The sequence below is a fragment of the Ostrinia furnacalis genome, unplaced genomic scaffold (genome assembly GCF_004193835.3).
Source record: "Ostrinia furnacalis isolate ACB-3 unplaced genomic scaffold, ASM419383v2 OfSCF1534, whole genome shotgun sequence".
Taxonomy (NCBI): Eukaryota; Metazoa; Arthropoda; class Insecta; order Lepidoptera; family Crambidae; genus Ostrinia; species Ostrinia furnacalis.
In genome coordinates, this window is record NW_021131773.1 from 746,159 (window position 1) to 767,870 (window position 21,712).

Below are 21,712 nucleotides of genomic sequence, written 5' to 3' on the forward strand. Positions count from 1 at the left end.
AATTGTTTACATAAACAAGACTACGGATTATTACTTGGCTGGCTTGGAAGGCTGAATTGGAAATGTCTTTAAAAAGTTATTTATTTTCGTCTCATCATTTTGTTTTCTTTTGTTGTTCTTTTTTTACACGAGAATTAGCTAACACTATCTGTGGTTCTTTTTTTTTTTTAATTGGCTTGCGTAATAAAAGTAGCCAGTCTCATTCAAAAGTTTTATTAGTCAATGACCATATTTTATTTTTAACAACTGCCTATTTGTTTTACAACCTGAAACCAACAAGTTTTATTTCAATTGATCTCTTCCATTTATTATTACTTATTCCAAGTGTGGGTCTTATACCAATATACTTAGGCACGTATTGTGCAAATCTGACGAGTTAATACGATGTCCGTTAATCCAATGAGATAAACAGACAACCGTTGAGTTTATCTATTCACAATAGGAACAAATCAATAGTTGTGTCAATGTGTCACAATAATACGGGCCCTTTATGTTGATACCAGTCATACATCTAACTGAGGGCGTCACTGTCTACCTGGATTTTAAAATTTGTACCGGCTGATTGTAGTTCCGATTTTTGCCACCGGCAAATAAAAATGGTTTCACAGATTCTATTGTGTTCGGTACCTGTCGTTATGTTTTTTTTTTCGGAAACGGACACAGGAAAGATGTTGCGTACAGCCAGTGCTCATTTGAACCTGTTCGGTGCAAGGTGTGCAATTCTCTTTTTTTTATTTCGAAGTTACGAAGAAGTTATTAAGAAGTGATAATGAAATACCCGTGCCGCAAAATATTTAGCAAAACGTCTTTTGACATGGATTTTCGTAAGTAAAATAAATGCATAAATATTTGCCCAATTAATTTTTATTAAATTTTAAAGCAGCCTATAACCCTGAAGAATATAAAAAACTATTTTTATTTAAAAGTTAATATTGCAGTACTGGCCACTAGGACTTCTATTTACGTACGCGTCGCCATAAAACAAAAATAATCGAACGCGATTCAAATTCGAATTGCGAACGGCTCCACGAATGCCAATCACGCGCCCTCGCTCGGAATGTCGCGGCAAATCTTGTATTTTATTGCGCAAGCCCTATTGATTCTGATGTTTTTACCCGACTTCAAAAAAGAAGGTCTTTTATTAGGTTTCTATTAAAATTCATTTGAAATTTATTTTTACCTAGAAAAAAAAGTCCGGAAATACCCAAGTAAAAATAAAAAAAAAATCTGTTAACCTAATCATAAAAATGAGAAGACACCGTGCATATTTTTTTTGTTTTCGTTACTTAATTAATTTTTCCATTGTAGAAAAAAAATCCTAAGTAAAAATCTAAAATTTCTGCCTGACTGTAGAACGAGTATACCGCGTTCCTGAAAAAATGAAAAACACATTTCAATTTTATTGATACAATCACTTCGGGTAACTACATAAACACATTGAATGCATCTGGACATTATCTTTTTTATCTTCTAAAACAGAAACTTAAAGTTACCTGATTTCAGGACAACTTTTAACTATTCAAAGTTACTCAAGTATTAAAAAAGTTATTTTTAGACTTGTGTAAGTTTAGATCAAGGTGTTTTTTCTCCCTCCACTCCAGCCAATACAATCCGGGAAGGTCATTTGTATGTATTATGCCGTGAATTATTCATTCGATGTTGTTTTCCCGCCCTAACTTCAGGGCTACGAGAGAAAAAATTTTTTTTTTACAAAAAAGTTTATTTGTTCTTTTGCTCTCGCGGATTGCGACAAAAAAGTTAACTTGCTTTCTTGAAAAGAATGCGACAGCAGTTTCTTTATTATTTTTGCACATTTTACTATTTTTTCCTCTTAATGGCTTGCGCGTTGCATGTCAAGTGTTTTTAAAAGCGAGAAAACGGGAATTTAGGACAAATTAAATCTGAATTGAAAAGGATAGAGCAGGAAAATTTTATTCTCACGTAGGTATCCATTTTCGCAGCTATAAAAATTAAAGACGAATTTTAAAAAGACAGCCCGTGGCCCAAGCGTCATCAATGAGAGTACCTACCAAGCCTAGCCAAGCGATATCTGTGAGAGTTTTTTTTATGCCTAAGCCTATGGCCTCATTTTTCTTTTTTTTCCTAAACCAGCCCTAGATTTTTAATTTTTCACGGAGCGTGGCGAAGGCAGCAAGGCACTACAGCGTCTACAGCGTTTATGAATATGCATAGACTTCGTTAGTGCATTTTTTTACTATTTGAATGCATAATTTTCTTAGTTTATTTTTTATATTACCGTAGGTCAGTGTTTTGGGTTCTTTTGTCAACTAGTAAATAAGTATGAAACCTATCGGTACAGACTAACATTGACGCGAGTGAAACTGCGTGTTTTAGGCTCACTCCATCATAGATCCTTTCACATGAGATTGTGACGTGATCGGTAAAGTGCATCGTAGAACGTACACCCACAAAGTGAACCGATGACCTTATAGGCGCTGGATGCAGGCCGCTACCAACCGGTCATTATGAAAATCATTGAGAAAGGCCTATTTTCAGCAGTGGATGTCCTATGGCTTAAATGACGTTGATGATGACCTACGCCTTCACCGTTCGACTATGGTGGCGTGCCATCGTGGCGCGACTTTATTTTGTACTTTATTGTCTTGTATGCCAATTATCAACGTTAATATTATTTAAACCACTAAAGAATCCATCGTCTCCGCAGCAAGCCGCAAAGAAGCGCGGCCGTTCCTTGACGCGGTCTCCATTATGAAGGAGAAGAGCAAGAACGCAGCGCGCTCCAGGAGAGAGAAGGAGAACGCCGAGTTCCTGGAGCTGGCCAAGCTGCTGCCGCTGCCGGCCGCCATCACCTCGCAGCTGGACAAGGCGTCCGTCATCCGGCTTACTACCAGCTATCTCAAAATGCGACAGGTCTTCCCTGACGGTAAGTTAGCGAAAGCAACGAAACACACTTCGCTCTACCTACATGGGTCTTTTAGACGAAAGAACACGAGCTACAAATCATGCTACAAGTCTTCCCTAAATATAAATCCGAGGTAAGTCCAAGACAGACTTTTCCATCGATCTGGTCTCTTAGACGAGCGAGCAGGTAGCTCGCGCTCTTTCTCGGCACAGCTAGTCTTTCCGACGTTTATTATTACTTCACCAGTCTCCCAGAGACCTAGAAGAAAGAACGCGAGCTTTTAGGAGAAGCTACAAAGTATTCCGTGATGATGGTAAGTCCAAGACAGTTACAGTCTATCGCTCTCTGTCTGTCTTATGAATGAAAGAGTAAGAACTCAACGTACGAGGAGAATACAGAACTCCACAGGAGTTGGACAAACTTCTTGGTTTCATGGGCTTTACAAGCTACCTGAAGAAGTTTTCCATGATGGTAAGCCCTTAGGCCCTTACTAGCTTTAGAAGTCCGACTACTCTAGGTTGACATGCACTCCTTAATCTCTCTCTATGACGCTTTACCTTGATGAAGGAGAGAGCTCCGCTGAACTATCTATGGGCAGGTCTTCCTGCACATCTCAATATTTATTATCTTGACGCTGACCTGGATGTAATTCGACCAATTAACTGCATACCTTGCTAGAATGTGACTCTCCTTCACACACCTCTCCGCGCTCGCACCATCCGTACCAGAGCGTCGATGTGACGTCACGGCTGCCAGGTGCGCAGTTAATTCGATCGGGTTGTATACTATAGTTCCAAAATACTGAACTGTCCTATGCATGACATTGACAGTGGGGCGCCACCGTCAATACCGGATCGCTAGTTCCGATTTTTGCCATGTTGGAAACTATACAGGGTGGAAACGATAAGTGATCTCACCCGATTATTTCTAAACTATACAAGATATCGAAAAACTGGTTACTGATCCTGAAAGTGCTTCACGAGCTCTTTCAAACGGTGCTAATAATAGGTTTCAGAATACACTGGAACTATCCGAAAATTCAGTGTTTTCAGCTTCCATACATTTGGTAAAGTTACATAATTTTAAAAACTACACAAGATGTCGTAAAACTGGTTACTGATCCTAAAAGTGCTTCACGAGCTCTATCCAACGGTATCAATATCAAGTTACAGAATAAACTGGATCTATCCTAAAATTCAATGTTTCCGTCTTCCATACATTTAGTACTATCACAGTCATGGCACTAGCTAAGTATAGCCTGAAACTTATGTTTTTCACTAATAATTTTAAATAAGATGCAAGTTACGAGTTTATTTAACCGACATTTTAAGTTTATTAATTAACAAAAAATAAATTACACTTCTAATAATGTGTCGTCGGCATACATTTAGTATGGAAGCTGGAAACATTGAATTTTGGGATAGTTCCAGTTTATTCTGTAACCTATTATTGGTACCGTTTGAAAGAGCTTGTGGAACACTTTCAGAATCAGTAACCAGTTTTTCGATATCTTGTATAGTTTAGAAATAATCGAGTGAGATCACTTATCGTTTCCACCCTGTATAGTTGAACGATGGTAGCGCCCCCCTCTCATTGAGTTTGGTGGGACAGTTCAGCGTGGGTCATCTATATTAAGGTCCAAGGATAACCAACATTGTGCAAGTGTTATGACGTCACTAACCCACCATCCCTTCCAGGTCTAGGCGACGCGTGGGGCGCGGCGCCCCCGCCACCTCAGCCCCGGGAATTGTCCATCAGGGAGCTGGGTTCCCACCTGCTCCAGACCCTGGACGGGTTCATCTTCGTGGTGGCGCCGGATGGGAAGATCATGTACATCAGTGAGACGGCCTCGGTGCATCTGGGGTTGAGTCAGGTAAGGCCTGTTTAGATTGCAGCTAAAAAGACCTAGAGGGAGCTGGTAGACCAGTGGCTAACTTAGAGTTGCGAGAAATCTCTACTGACATCTCTCTCTATAGATTCTCGACCGTGTGATTTCACACACATTAGATTTACAATATTTTTTCACACAGGGCACTGACGCCGCGGTACTTCGTCATAACTACATAGATTTAGAACTTGGAATGTCTTATTTCTAGTGTCCAAACTTAAGGTAGAAGCGGGTAGACGGTTTCGACCCTAGAAAAGAGGCACTATTAGGCTTAATGGTAAAGCCAAACATTCGTTTCAGCCAAATGACATCCACTGCTGGACAAAAGCCTCCCAAGGATTTCCATAAAGACCAGTCTGCGCTGCCCGCATCCAAGTTCTTCCCGACCGCCCGCACTACGGTCTTTCGTCCAAAAAATCTTGTGTCCTGGACATTGACTTAACAGCTTCCATGCTTCCACCAGGTGGAGCTGACCGGCAACTCGATCTACGAGTACATCCACCAGGCCGACCACGAGGAGATGAGCGCCGTTCTCAGTCTGCAGCACCCACATTCTTACTTGGGCCATCAGCACGCCGGCCTTGGGTGAGTTGGAACTAACAGGGTGTCGCAAAAAGTAGTATCAAGCCGAAACCCAGAGGTAGAGCATCACTACTTCACTAGGTCTATCCGAATCACCACCGCATGTTCCACGATTATTGATGGTTTTCGAGCTTTGATTTTGAAATTTCTGTGCTTAGGCACTTTTTTGGTCACTGTGGCGCGCATAGACGTCTGCAGCATTGCACTCATGCGTGACACAGTTCGCGAGGCCTAAGCTGAGCTTTGCATTTGTGAGTGCACGTGTATAGTGTAGGTGACAGTTTATTTAGTTACCGCCTTTTGGTAATAGGTCTGAGGCGCAAGTCCACTGCGCATCTATCACACTTCATCTCTTGTACTGGTAGCAGCCACGTGTTTAATTCTTAAGCTGAGTTGCACCACCTTATTTTAACCGTAATTATAACCATAACCAGTGTTTTTTGTATGGAGTTTGACAGATTTTTGACTTAGTATTTTGTTTTGGTGTAAAATTCCAGACAAACATTTTCGCGATTTGTCTGACTCTACTTTTGGTGATCACACAAAATGCAAAGCTCAGCTTACGCCTTGCAAACTGCAACGGGACTATTCCTACCTTTCGTACCCACTGCTGCAACTCCTGTGTAGCCAGGATCTACAGCTTGACCGCCAAAACCTAACCAGTGAAGGCCAAGTTTGTCCCGGGGAAAGTTAAACTGTCATTGGACCCGCAACGAAATGAATGAAAAAAAACATAGGATTACTAATATTAGAATAATAATTTACGGGATTGCTACCATCAGTCAAACGTGAGATCTTCAGTTACTCCTAGATTTATTGCGCTTGCAACAGTTTCGAAATATTGGAGGCTCTAAAAGGATTTTTCTAGCATAGGAAGAGTTCGAAGTTACCATGTATCTATTTATTTACTTCACGACAAACCTAATGTTATATTTTCACGCAGATACCCAGTGGGGGGCACGTGGGGCCCGACGGTGGACATCGAGTGCGAGAGAGCCTTCTTCATCAGGATGAAGTGTGTCCTCGCCAAGAGAAACGCGGGTCTGACCACCGCAGGGTACAAGGTAAGCTAGCTTTAATAGACATCATCTCCGTCTCAGTCTAGTGCTAAGTAGATAGATAGATAGAACACCCTTTATTGTACACCACACACACAAGAGAAGAAAAGGCCTGGCATGCGTCTATTAAGTGTTAATATGAGGGCTATCGTTTTTATACTTAGCAGTTGGCACCACTGGCGATTGAATTAGTTCAATCGCCCTACTCTGCAGTGGGGCCATCCTGGTGAGTGCAAAAGCGATATTTCTCTTAACGCTGCAGCGCTCACCAGCTTGCGCCACTGTCTTCGAAACTAGCAAGTGACAGTGACCTTTTTACCCGACTGCGCCAGAAGGAGGGTTATGTTTTCTTTTTTTTTTAACGTCAGGAAATGCTTTGCGCATACCCACTGGTCGATGGGGACGGCCAGTGGGTTATGTACTAAAGGTTACTAAAGGTGAGAACCGGAACCCAAAGAAACGGAGCCGCGAGTTATTGTCCTAGTGACAGTGACGTTACGCTATAGTGGCGTCAACTGGCAAGCGCTAAAAGGAAAGGCCTCATTACCCAATTATCTACATAGGGTAGGTCGGAGAAAAATGGAACAATTTCATTTTCACCCATATCCCACGACAAACAGAACAAAAAAAGCACTTTATTTATTCCAATAATCACAGCTCGCAATTATAATAATACTCACACAAATCCTATTAGAGCAGGCGCGTATACGTTTGTTTAATACGAGACCTTAACACTCAACCGAATCCCTGCATTCCCTGCTCTATGGTAATTCGGGGGGTATTACGTGACGATGGCGACTGGGACCAATCGCTATCAATCATTAGAAGTCCAAGCAAATTAGACTTAAAATTACACTCAAATGTGAACTCTTCAGTCAAATGGAGTGAAACCTGTCATTATCATCATCATCTCAGCCACAGGACGTCCACTGCTGAACGTAGGCTTCCCCCAATGCTTTCCATGTTGCTCGGATGGTAGCGGCCTGCGTTTACGATGTCGTCGGTCCACCTTGTGGGTGGACGTCTCACGCTACGTTTTCCGGTACGTGGCCGTCAGTTCTACGTACTATATGCCCTGCCCATGCCTGTAAAACCTGTAATTGGTCTAAATAATGAAATTTAATAAAAACCACCTCGTATCTAGCTTTTGCCCGCGGCTTCACCCGCGTGAAATTCGGTCTGTCTTAAAAACTATCCTACACTGTCCTTTCCAGCGGCTCAAACTATATAACATTACCAAATTTCATCAAAATCGGTTCAGTGCTTTAGGCGTGAAAGCGTGACAGACAAACTTTCGCATTTATTTATTAGTAGGGGATTTGAGCTTGATTAAAATTTTGAGCTTAAGGTCTAATCTGAAATGAGTATTTTTGAATTCACCCGCACACCTGCCCGCGTTCGCCCTGTCCGTACCAGAGCGTCGATGTGACGTCACAGCCACCAGGTGCGCAGTTAACTTGACTGAGTTGTATTTCCGCACGAATTGACGATGACCCGTTGTAAAAAAATTCCCAAAATTTAGGGAAAATCTAAATTAATGGCAACTAATCGCTTCGAACACACGCAATACATCCGCAGGCTTGTTCCCGCGTAATTACCCTACTCTATGTCCGCATTGTCTATGATTGGGGCGCGAAGAGTTGGGGTGCATGCTCTATGGTCCATGTAAACATTCAAACAATATGCTTTCGTTGTTGATGCGTGCAAATAAAGGGAAATGAGTGTTGATCCATTCAATAATTCGGAATGGAAAGAGGTTGTGGTGATTTTGATAATGACACTTAAGGGTTGTGTAAGTAAATTAGTGTCTTTTCTTAACTGGGGGTCACTATTCACTGAAACAAAACTTCTAACTGAGTCGGTTCCTGTAGTAGTCGAGCAGAGCGATGTTTAATGGTGTAATAGCAGGCCTGTTCATCTCCGCGAGTTTACATCGAAAACAAAACACGCACGATGGCCCACCTACAGGATACTATTCGACAAGGCCTCACATACGAGCGAACATTGACTCACGCACGCGTATTCTTGTGTATGATGGAAGAAAATAAAGAAAATGGTGTACTGAATACTGTGCAGTATTTAACTGAATAAATAATAATAAAAACACAGAATGTACTTTTTTAAGTTGCCTCAAGACACTGAGAGGCAAATAAGTAGTTAATATTATTCATGATAATTCATGCTAAATCATGTATTTCCTCCACCATTTTCCGCAGTTTGGCACCTCACGTCACATTATTTTACCGAAGTCAGCCCTATAGCTTCGGCGCAGTGCCGAACGAACGAGTGATCACTGACGTTTGTCAACTAAATGGTGCTTGACTCTTGAGACAGGCTAAATTACACCATATTATTCCATATCTGTGATATTATTAATGACATTGAGCATACATTTTTTTAAATACCTTCGCGAAGTAAAACTTCTGTGGGTCTAGACAAAGTGCCAATTATAATCGCAAACCAGTCGAAAAGTGGTCGAAAAGCCCCTTTTTTGTATGGAGTTTTGACGGATTCGATTTTCGATTCGATCAAAAAGTGCGTTTTGTCTAGGGGGGCTGTACGTAGTACAATGTCTCCAATAGTGTTGTACCTACTCTGTTCTATGTAATTTATGGTCAATATCTATATTGCGTCGTCTCATTTACTTTTTTTTATTATTTATTTATATTAGGGAAGCAAACAATTTTGATACACAGAAGAATAATCACACAAACATAGGACAGAAATCAGCAACTTACTTACTCGTAGTTCTTTAACTCGAGTGTATCCACGACGTCTTCGCCGCACACACGCGGCGTGTTCGCTGCGTGGCCGCTCCGCTTTGAAAACGCAGTGTGGCAGGGCCCTAATAGATTATTATCATTTTATTGATATTAAATTATCTTTAGGTAATCGTGCTACTGCATTGGAGACTAAATGACCTGACAGTGATGTATATTTGCGCAGGTGATCCACTGCTCGGGGTACCTCCGAGCGCGCCGCTTCGGCGAGGGCTCGGCGCCTTTGGGACTGGTGGCAGTAGGACACTCGCTGCCGCCCTCCGCCGTGACAGAACTAAAGCTGCACTCCAACATGTTCATGTTCAGGGCGTCGCTGGACATGCGGCTCATATTCCTGGACGCTAGGTAAGTCAAAAACTATACCACCGCCAGTTAAAAGCATACAACACCATCTAGCGGTGAGCGGTTTCCGTATGCGTGATGTATTATAATTGAATGGAGTAAATAGGGCCTCGCACAACATCATCATCATCATTTCAGACATAGGACGTCCACTGCTGAACATAGGCCTCCCCCAATGCTTTCCATGTTGATCGATTGGTAGCGGCCTGCGTCCAGCGCTTCCTCGGTCCACCTTGTAGGTGGAAGTCCCACGCTGCGTTTTCCGGTACGCGGCCTCCATTCCAGAACCTTTCTGCCCCATCGGCCGTCCGTCAGTTCTGCGTACTATGTGCCCTGCCCATTGCCACTTCAGCTTGCTAATCCGTCGGTCCTCGTACAACGTGTGGCTTATTTTCCTGGAGCTAGGTAAGTTTCCAACATCATTTCAGTCACTGTAGGCCTCCCCAGATGCATTAAGGGGGTGCAGCGCCGACGAAAAATTACGATTTGCTAGCCGAGATAGCGGTGGCGCAACGAACTAACACGATCGCACACAAACTACTTTACAGAGTAGAGACAAAAGAGACTCAATACAGAGTAAAAACACGTATTTCACTAATTTTGCTAAACAAAACGTGAGTTTATAATACTTTAATTAGGAAAAAGGAAGGATTTGATTTTTTGTTGGTATTGCTGCGAAAATTCTTACACAATAAAAATCCTAACTAATATTGATTCTTCTGATGAACAAAGGCGTTAAAAAAGTTTCGTAAAAGAGTATTATTCCTAGACGTTCAATTCAAATAGGCTGTTAACGTAGCGTCTTTCCATTCTATNGTTTACCAATTTTTTATGTATTTATTCAAAATTTCGAAAAGGCGGCGACCTAGATCAAGGATTGGGCTACCCTACACAAGTTACTTTGATGTATTTAAGTCACTAATCGCAGAGCACTCGTGATTTAAAAATATGACAATTTTAAGGATTCTGTGCAGGACCCCCTTAAATAGCCAGCATCTACAGCTTGACCGCCAATAAAACCCAACCAGTGAAGGCCAAGTTTGTCCCAGGTGAAAGTTGAACTGTCATTGGACCCGCAACGAAATTAATCAGAATATCTATAGGAGGATAGCGTACCGGAAAACGCAGCGTGAGACGTCCACCCACAAGGTAGACCGACAACATCATAAAGGTACTAAAGGTAGCAGGGACGCGCTGGATGCAGGCCCCTACCAATCGATCAACATGGAAAGCATTGGGGTAGGCCTATGTTCAGCAGTGGACGTCCTATGTCTGAGATGATGATGATGATGATGATGATGATGATAGGGAGATTAAAAATACAAGGTCAAAAACCATGCAAACAATTTATTGATCTCAAAAACACCGAACAAGTCAAAGGCCGTCCAAACGCTACAATCGTTAGTAATAAATAATTTCTGTGCAGTTAATACGCGCGCGGTTTACTGCTCGCAACGAAACGATTTTACGCTCAAGGGCGGGGAGTTTATCGATATCGATACAGCAGTCGATAATAAACAAAGCTTGAAAATTAATAAATCATGAACAATTGAATGATTCAGTTCAATGCTTGATTAAAACGCTTTTTTTCGTTAAATGTATAAAGTTGCTTAACCAAATGGCGTCGGGAGCAGCTAATAAGTTGCAATGCAAAAATGATTTTTTATGCACAAATTCACATGCCAGCTACGCTGGTGAGATAAGCTGCACCTCTTTTTAATTTAAGACCACATATTTTATTGTACCACATTATCTCGGTGAATAAATAATCTTTGAATCTTTGAATCTTTGCAAAGGACAAATGTTTTCCTTTTTGCAGCTTTGTGGTTTACCTCCTTAGGATATGGACGTACAATACAATGTGTGAGTCTTGATAAAGTGCACATATAAAAATGGGTGAAACTAGACCACCAACCAAACGGAGCTGAAAATTTTGCCCACTCACACACTTTTGGGTATAAGACAGGTGGTGTTGATAAATATGTGCTATCATCGATACATTTCCTTTACTACACCTAACATCACTAACAAATACAGTCGATAACAATTTATATAGCATTCCGAGAAAGCCCAGTCCACGAACAATACTGGTCGCGAGTCCTGTGGCCCGTTTCCACTGTCTTACTGCAACATACAGATGACGTAGGACCGACGACCTCATAAAGATAGCAGGAAGGCGCTGCATGCAGGCCGCTACCAACCGGGCGATGTGGAAATCATTGGGGGACAGACAGACGTCATATCACTTCAAGGAAAGTGATGATCCTCAATCCTCAACTACAGAGGAAATGGCTATCTTACCCCCAATTCAATTGCCAAAAGACCACAGAGAGGAACTGCTTGAGGGCTGAGTACTATACAAAAAATAAATTATTGAAGAAACTTTTTATTGTGCTCATTTTTTACCTATTTCTTTGGGGGTTCAATGGCAGTCCAATCAACTTGCCCTGAAACAAATTTGGTATTTAGTTACTGTTTGGATTTTTATTGCTAATCAAGCTGCAGATCCTGACTACACAGGAGTTGCAGCGGTATGAACGAAATGTACGAATAGTCCCGCATTTTGTCGTACTATTATATCCGCCATTTTCTCGTGCCGTCCAGTAAAACGGACCCGCACCAAGCCAAGTTCACGTTTATTAGTTCACGGCAATCAGCGCGACCTCAGCGCTTCAGGGAACTCGCGACGACTTTACTCACCTACGCTTAAATTACAAAGCCTACTTAAGTTTAAGTAATGGTTACTCTATACCCAAAAACTATTTACAAAAGGTAAGCTTTGGATACCCGTTTCATGCCCGTATTCACAAACATTACTATGAAGTCTCACAGTGCACGTGAACTCGCAAGGTGACATATGAATGAACCAATCACAAAGCTCTATTCAACGCTATGCGTTCGATTTTCTGCTTCACTTAAGCGAGCATCGTTTGTGAATACGGGCGTCATACCCGTACGTAGGGGGTGGCACTTACCTAGTTTAAATTTTAGCTTTGAGCTACTATACCCAAAAACTATTTAAGTAAACGCTTAAATTACAAAGCCTACTTAAGTTTAAATGTTAGTTTGCTATATCCGAAATCTTCTATTTAGGCTTTTGCCCACGACATCTAAAGTACATTAGCGAATACCTACCTCCAGACTTTTTTTCGACCGATAGTTTGGATGGGCTTTTAATCAGTGGGCTGAGTGTGAGTTTAAATCACTAGTGAGCGCGTTTAAAAAATGTATGAAAATTTTAGTTTTTGAACGTTTCCCGCTATACAATCCGTCATACATTTAATGTCATTTTTTGAAGCGCTCACTAGTGCGCGCGCGTTTGATGAAAACTCACACTAGGCCCTCAGTTAGAACATGGAAGTGCGCACTTAGCCTAGGCACAGACCACCGACTTTTAGTTGGCCGATAGTTGGGTCGGGCTGTTGATCAGTACGCTAGTAGCGCACGTTAAACTTTGGAGCCCCTTTTCATACCCGTAGGTGGTGAATTTCGGAAAAACATTTTATAGGCCTAGTATGGGAGCGACACGGGAGAGCTGACATAATAACATGACGTCACAGAGCTTTAAGTCAGAAGTCCCGAGTTTGACGTCACAAAAACTTCCTGAGTCGCTCCCATATCCCATACCTCAGACTGACTCAAGCTATCTAAGCTAAGTTTTTAAAAAGAAAAACTGATTCATCTATGACCAAAAAGGTTGCAAGCTTGCAATCTCCTACCGCCAAATATAGACGATATCAAATTCGCCCAGATGTCCGCCAGGTGGCGATATTTTGAAACACAATCTCTTTGTTGTACTGCTTTGGATAATCTGTGTTGCTGCTGTATGTTTTGATGCCTTTGCGCATTCTCCGTGGGTAGGGTTGGCCGAAAACTTGGAAAAATACTGAAATATTTATCAATATAATGATTTAAATGATTTTTTATGTTTAGACAATGAAAGCTTTAATGTTGTATAATTTGTTTGGGCTAGAACAATAATTTAAATTTAATTTTTTAAATCTCTAAACTATACGAGTATGACTGAAAAATCGAGTGGCACAAAAACATCCAACCAAAATGAGAAAATTGCCATTTCCCTCTGTTTTATCAAATTTTAATAACGTCACGACTTCTTAGCGATAGATGTAATGACAGTTTTTCCTTTTACAATTTAGGGCCGATTTTTCAATCGTCGGATAACTTTTAACTGAAGAATAAGTTTGGCACATTGACAGTTTCAGTATGGGAAATATGTCAAAATGACAAGCTTATTCTTCAGTTAAAAGATATCTGACTATTGAAGAATCAGCCCTAAGATAGCGAAATGAAACGAATATTATTATACAGAAGTTTCTTAAAATTAAAAGGCTACGTGCGGGGGACAAGGAGTTTGTTTGTTTAGCCGTAGCTAAAATTTGGTACACTACCTCTCAGAAGCAACAACGAAATCTCCAAAAAATATTTTAAAAATCCAAATGCACGAATTGTCAAAATACATTTTTCATTGCTTTTAAAAAAGATTTAAGTGTCTAAAAGCTTGCAAACTTTTGGCAAAACTATCTATGTGAGAGTTTAAAAAACAAATCCGTCAGCCCTGGCCAAAGGCGTACGTGCCAAAGAGCGTTCGTCAGCGATTTGCTTCCGCGCGCGTCAGCAGCCGTCAGCTGTGTGACGCTACCTTCGATCCTACGTGAGAGAGGCACTGATCTAATCATAACAATTTCATTTTCATTCGTAATCGATGTTTTTGATATTTTTTTTTATAAAAAAAAGTAGTTGACTCGGCGAATTTCGTACCACCAATAGAAAGTTGTTATAACTAAGACTTGTCTATACAAAGTGTGACTCTGTCACTGCCTTCGATTGCTAAATGAAAGAGGCACTTTTGTGGCTGGTGTAATCATAACAATTTGTATTCTATTTGTACGATCAATTTATTTGATGAATTTATATTGTAAAAATTGATTACTAATAGTCCTGGTAAACTCTCGTGGTACTAAAGCTTGTGCTAAGAGTGGGTTCATCATAATTAGTCCAGCGGCCGCACGGTTTCGTCAAGTTACGTCAAGCTATCACCCCATAAACACCAGACGAGCAACCGGCGTTGTAAACTGTCTGAAAAAATCGTAAAATCGTACGCTTTTTAACCGAATTCGACTGAATAAGTACGTACTGTTTGATCGTAGTTTATTAGACTTATTACAAATCAAATCAAAATCACTTTATTCGTCATCATCATAGATGGGAAAAATTACCAAAAGTTTTTCAAAGTGAAAACCTATGTAGCTTTGCACTGAGTATAGGGGCGCATACATTCTTACGTGCTTTTCCACTTTCCAGATAAGTAACAAGATGTTCTACATAAGTTAATATGTCTCCAACATTATACCGTAGGTATTCAAGTAATGTTCTATAAAAAAAAGTCTGACATCAAAATCTGCCAAGCAAAAGCTTCACTTCAAAAACATCTCCCGAACAAAGAAAAAAATATGTCAATTAAAAAACAAAAGCGTCCCATTAAAAAGCCCTCGAATTCGCCCTTATTTGCAGTTTTCCGTGCCACCACCTTGAGGGTTGAGGGCTACGCAGGGTTGCCAGTATGTGGGGAATTCCTCAAACTGTGGGGAAAGTGAAGATGATTGGGGAATGTATGAGAGCTTCAATTTGGGGAAAATGCGGGGATTTTAAGTTATGAACACAAATATTATGGGAGTATAATATCAAGTTTCTGCTAGTTTTGATTGATTTTTACAATTCATTACTCAAAAATTTCATTTTTTTAGGATTTAGCATGTAATTGTAACCAAATGTTATTGTTCATATCTCGTTTTGGTATTAGTAGTGATCTTTTTTTATAAAATTCTAATTTTCCTTTCTCTAAATTAATGTGGGGAATTTCGACAATGCTTTTGGGGATTTTAGCATATCACTGTCGACAACCCTGGCTCTATGCCCTATCCCCGCGTAATTGACGGAAGTGACGTCACGCCGCGTCAACACTTTTTACCAGAAACAATAGAATAAGAGCGTTTTTTTTAAGTTGGGGCGGAGGTAATTGGCCATGTGATCCGATAGCAAATTATAGCGACGTATCGAGTGTCGTTTGTTTTTAAAGTGCTTGTGTCAGCATTTTTTTAGAAAGAAAAATAATGTGAAGCGTTGGCGACTGACCTTTTTTGCGCTACACTGAAGAACAAAGTGTAGTTGTATTGATATAGTTGGATATCATCGAGGTGAAATCTGAAGGATTATTTCATAAAAATCATAATTAGTCTCTTTACGTTAGTTTTAATTAGATTCTATTCATTACAACTTACGTAATTTTAACCGATTTTAAACCGTAAAGTTACCGCGCAGGACCGGTCTTTGTGGAAATCCTTAGGGGAGGCCTTTGTCCAGCAGTGGACGTCTTTCGGCTGAAACGAACGAACGAACAAATCCGCAATGAAAAAAACTTAATTTAATCTAATTACTGTTATGTACTTTTTTATAGCAAAAGATGTTATAAAAGTTGTTGTTTGTCAACAGAGTGGCGTCTCTCACGGGGTACGAACCGCAGGATCTGATCGAGAAGACCCTGTACCACTACATCCACGGGACCGACGTGCTTCACATGCGATACTCTCACTGCACTTGTAAGTTTGTAATTTATCATCATCATCATCATTTCAGCCACAGGACGTCCACTGCTGAACATAGGCCTCCCCCAATGACTTCCACATCGCCCGGTTGGTAACGGCCTGCATCCAGCGCCTTCCTACTACCTTTATCAGCACAGATCACTATATATGTAGCAAGCTACTTTATCAGGTCGTTGGTCCACCTTGTGGGTGGACGTCCCACGCTGCGTTTTCCGGTACGTGGCCTCCACTCCACTCCTTATAATTTATTACATTTATATTTTACTAGCTGTGCCCGCGCCTTCGTACGCGTATTTCCCGTTTTTTCAACATTTTTCTTTACTGCTCCGCCCCTATTGGCTGTAGGGTGATGTTATGTAGCCTAAAGCCTTCCTCGATAAATGGGCTATTCAAAACAAAAATATTTTTTCAAATCAGACCAGTAGTTTCTGAGATAAAGTAAACAAACTCTAAATAGGGGCAAAGCTATCGAGATTATTTTTATTAGTTTTTTTTCTTTTTTTATATCACTATTTTTATTATTCTATTTCAAGTAAAGATTTTTGACTTTGACTTTTGACATAAGCGTGTCCCTTGCAGTGCTGACCAAAGGGCAGGTGACGTCGCGCTACTACCGCTTCCTGACCAAGTCGGGAGGCTGGGTGTGGATGCAGAGTTACGCCACCATCGTCCATAATTCACGGTCTTCGCGCCCACACTGTATTGTGTCCGTCAACTATGTGCTCAGGTAAGAATTGACTACGGAACTATTCCCACCTCTCCCGCTTGATTCGCCTCTTGGATAGGATTTTTGCGGATGAGAAGAAATAAAGGTAAAGGAAAGCACAAAAGATCCCAATGGGTCGAAGTGCACTGCACTCATGCGTGGCCCAGAACAAGATAAGATAAGATTCCCACCTCTCGTTCCCCCCGCTGCAACTCCTGTGTGGCCAGGATCTACAGCTTGACCGCCAAAAGCCCAACCAGTGAAGGCCAAGTTTGTCCCGGGGGAAAGTTAAACTGTCATTGGACCTGCAACAAAATAAATCAAGAGTTCGGAGGTAAGGTAAGAATTGACTGACAAATAGGACTTAATTCTTCCGCCACTCTCAGCCGATATCATCAACATTTCAGCCACAGGAAGTCTACTGCCTCCATACCTATATTAAACATAGGCCTCCCCCAATGATTTCCATAATGACCGGTTGGCAGCGGCCTGAATCGGAAAAACCAGAAAACTTACTTATTTAGTTTTAGTTAATCCCGAAATCAGACTTCGACTTTGATTGTCCTTAATTACAACGGTCATTTCCCTTACAGCGACATCGAAGAGAAGCATTTAATATTAAACATCGACCAAGGCCCGCCGAAGCTGAACCACGAAGTCCCCGCGCCGTCCCACGTCCCCACCACCACTACGTCCCCACAAATGCCCCACATACGACAGACTGACAAACTCAACCACGTCACGTTGAACGAAAGCGATTTCAGCGGCGATTCTTCTAGTGGTTATACGTACCCAGAGTATGCGCTCCCAGTCATCCCAACGTACGAATCGCACGAAGAATTCAACCAACAAAACGGTTCCTACCAAGAACTCTTCTACGAAAATTATCCAGACCCAGAGATATTGCCAAACAACTACGTAAACTATCCTCAAAATCAACGACCGTATTCCGCTAGCTCGTCATCCTGTAGCTCAATCGAGAGCTCAGAGATCGCGAATCAGCAGTACAGCTATACGAATCTAATATCGTTCTACGGGCACAACGGCCAAAATCAAAATGGCCGCCCGATTGACGGCAATTTTGGCGGGAACTTCGGCAAAATGACGCCGAGCCCGACGGTGCAAGAAGGTGCGTACACGAGCGTGATAGTTGACAACACGCAGCAGTTCCACCACCACGGCGGTGGGGTCAACGAGTTTGTGCATTGAGACGCGTTTAGTTTGCGACAATGGGTAGAATTTGCCACCAGGGCTGCGCCATCTTGGCGTGGAAAATTTGACGTTAGACAATTTTGGCACGAAAAAATATGCTGCGTGGTTATATAACCATAGACGTTTTTTTACCTTGACTGATGTCGTGCAGCTGATGTCATGGCGAAGGCATTAAAAAAAGACAGCCAATAAGGCACTGGTGAGCTAAAATATTTTTTTCCCTATTTCGGTAAAAAAAACCTAGAGCTTAGAACCAAAGGATACTAACTCTACGAACAATTTATTCCTTAGTAGTAAAAGAAACTTTGCTTTAATATTTTATGGAGTCAGTTAGAGGCTGAAAGCAACAATTTAATCGAATAATTTTAAGTTAAAATGTCTATGGCACATCAGGCAAAATCGTATCTTTATGTTTCTTGTAATATGTGCGAGTTTGTAACTAAAATAAATAATAAATAAATAAATAACAAACTGATGGACAGGCAACTGTTTAAGTTCCGTATATTATTCCTATAATTTTTTACTTGCCTATGTATTAGTTAAGTAGAGTATTTATTAGTATCTTAAAACGTACGAAAACGCCAGCAGATTGATCTAACCGTATGACAAGTCTATATGAACAGCTTATTTTCTAGTAGAGGCTGCAATTTCCAAATGAATGTAATAGCACAGAATAATAATAAGTACTTCGTACAGAAGATTTTCTTCGCGAAGGTATTTAAAAAAAATTATGCTCAATGTCGTTAACAATATGGTGTAATTTAGCTTGTCTCAAGAGTCGAGCACCATTTTGTTGACAAACGTCAGTGATCGGTACTGCGCCGAAGACATAGGGCTGACTTCGGTATAGATGACCCACGCTGAACTGTCCCGCCAAACTCAATGACAGGGGGGCGCTACCATCGTTCAACTATATGGTTTCCAACATGGTAAAAATCGGAACTAGCGATTCGGTATTGACGGTGGCGCCCCACTGTCAATGTCATGCACAGGACAGTTCAGTATTTTTGAACTATAAAATGATGTGTGACGTGAAGTGCCAAACTGCGAAAAATGGCGGAGGAAATACATGAATAAGCATGAATTATATTTTGTGTTTCTAATATTATTCAGGCAGTTAAAAATACTGCAGAGTATTAATTGCACCACCGTTTTTACATAATATGGTTTATTGTCTTTACAATGCAAATGGGTGAAGAATACGTGCGTGCGTCAATACTCGCTCGTGATTGTCCTGTCGATTTGGTATCTCAGGAGGGGTAGTCGCGCGTGTTTTGTTTTCGATGCAAACTCGCGGAGATGAACAGGCCTGGTAATAGCATATAAAACGGTTTATTCCACTTTGTTCACCTGGGTGAAGAAAGTTGAATTTTTAGTGTCCTCATTTCACTTTGGAACCGTTTCACCCAGGTGATATCACCCAGGTGACATCACCCGGTGAAATCACCCGGTGAATTGATTCGACTAAAACGGTCGCCTTTGTTCACCTAGGAATTAATTCACCCAGGTCATCGCATCTGTTCACCTGGAAAATAAAGTTGGGTGTAAGTAATGGTGCGGAGGTGAAATGAGGACACTAAAAATTTCACTTTCTTCACCCAGGTGAACAAAGCGGAATAATCCCATAAAACTGCTTCAAAATTACTTTTCTCACTTTCTAATTTTGAGCTACAAATCGAACACATAATGTTTGGCATCCCACGACGAAGTTCTTCATACTCTGCTAGCGTTATACTACTTAAGAAAACACTTGAAATGTAAATATTGTACATAATAATATGAAGAAACTTAGTATTTACCTACAGCTTTATTATTGTAGATAATATAAAATAAGATTTTTTATTATTAATGAAATATTTGTAACAAAATAGTGCGTAATGTGTATTTTGAAGATGCGCTATTTTAATAAATAATAATATATTTGACTGAAACGCTTGTTTGAACTTTTTTCACCTTTTTCATAGACATTTTCCAACTTTTCTGTAAATAAACATCTGAAAAATTTTCGTTCCGTAAATGACACCATTCACAAAGCACAAATATCTCAAAAACCCTGAAATAATGTTTTTCAGCCAACTGCTAGTTGCTTTGAATTTGAATTCTTTTCAAAATAAAACAAGAACTTATTCATTTCCGAATAGTGTCAAGAGACATTACAGATTCAAGTGAGTTTCTTTTTAATTAAACAAATAATACCTTTGAATGAAAGTTACTATGCCGATAGCCATTCATTCATTCAGTCATTCATTTATAAAAAAGGTACTTAAATACGGTGACAGGTGTCCCAATATTAGCACGTCACACTGACACTGGAGGTAGCCGAGTCTAAGACGCATCGAACAAGCTTTATATGTCCATAGAAAAGTTTAATAAGTTTTAAGATTTGACCAATTTTATTTATTCATTTCCGTAGTAAAGTTTGATGAGTTTTTAAATATGACTAACTTTTGCCCATGGCTTCACCCGTGTGAAATTTAGTTTGTCACAGATCGTCATAAACTATAGCCTATTATGTTATCCTCGGCCATAAACAACAATACTGTAAAGTTTCATCAAAATACGTTCAGTAGTTTTTGCGTGAAAGAGTAACAAACATCCAGACATCCATACAAACTTTCGCATTTATAATATTAATAGGAGATTAGTTATTTTTCAAAATGGACTTAATTATACTTGTTAGATGCGTCTTAAGCTCATTTACCTCTGGTGTCAGTGTGATGTGCTAATTTTGATACACCCTGTATCATAGAAACAATAGTCATCTCAAAAATAGCGATTTACATTAATTTGCTAACATTCAAACTTGATACATTTTAATCGAATTTATAATATGTACGTAGTTATTTAGTATTATTCTTTAACTTAAGGCACGAGCCAAAATATCAAAGTATAGACAATAATTAATTCTTAGCTGACTTGTAAAGATAGATTTTAAAAATTTTAGATTGTATAGGAACTTTTTTTTTTATTTTACCTTTAATAAAGTCTGACGTAGAATGTGCATCTCGTAAATTGAGCACATGGCAAAATGCACTTTTCTATACAAGTTTAAGAGAGTCTGAAGAGTTTGTATAATGGAAAATGCGCATTTTGCGAAGTGCACAATGCACATTCTCCATCATACCCCTGACAAATTTATACTAAGACTTGATATAAGTTAAATCTTTATTTAGTTTGCTAGTTTTATATTAAACTTTTTAAGTGAATAACATTACTTACCGAATGAAATGTGCCCCCATACTTAGTATACAGTTTACCTCTATTTATCAGTCAAACTTTTCTTACGCTAAACTAAACTCTAAGGCTGGGTTGCAACTATCTTATTTTAACTACCTATAACAAATACCAAAATCGACCAACCGGTTTTTTAAGCTGTAGATCCTGGCTACACAGGAGTTGCAGTGGTGGCAACGAGAGGTGGGAATAGTCCCGTTAAACCGGTTTTATAATTACTGTTAAAGTAAGATGGTGCAACTCAACCTAAATATTTTAAATTTTTCAGTAATTAAATTGTATTCTTTTCTTATTTAAATATATCTTATTCTAACTCTACAGACGACAGCACATTAAAAGTAAAAAACTGCATCCTATATACAGAATGTCCCAAAATTAGCACGTTACACTGACACCAGTCTAT

General features: G+C 40.2%; 1 protein-coding gene across 2 annotated transcripts in view; it reads left to right on the forward strand.

Moving 5' to 3' along the window:
- sim (bHLH transcription factor single-minded) overlaps nt 1-18,515 on the forward strand; it is a 46,654-nt gene extending 28,139 nt beyond the window's left edge. The window contains exons 1-9 of one of the 2 annotated variants that reach the window (XM_028304833.1): nt 736-824; nt 2,687-2,905; nt 4,582-4,757; nt 5,236-5,357; nt 6,298-6,418; nt 9,359-9,537; nt 16,045-16,151; nt 16,737-16,884; nt 17,457-18,515. In XM_028304833.1, the coding sequence (XP_028160634.1) occupies nt 770-824; nt 2,687-2,905; nt 4,582-4,757; nt 5,236-5,357; nt 6,298-6,418; nt 9,359-9,537; nt 16,045-16,151; nt 16,737-16,884; nt 17,457-18,072 (1,743 nt within the window). In that variant the 5' untranslated portion in view covers nt 736-769 and the 3' untranslated portion in view covers nt 18,073-18,515. Of the gene's footprint in view, nt 1-735; nt 825-2,686; nt 2,906-4,581; nt 4,758-5,235; nt 5,358-6,297; nt 6,419-9,358; nt 9,538-16,044; nt 16,152-16,736; nt 16,885-17,456 lie in introns of those variants that run through there. The other variant, XM_028304834.1, reaches the window with a different exon arrangement.
- Nucleotides 18,516-21,712: the final 3,197 nt, after the last annotated feature.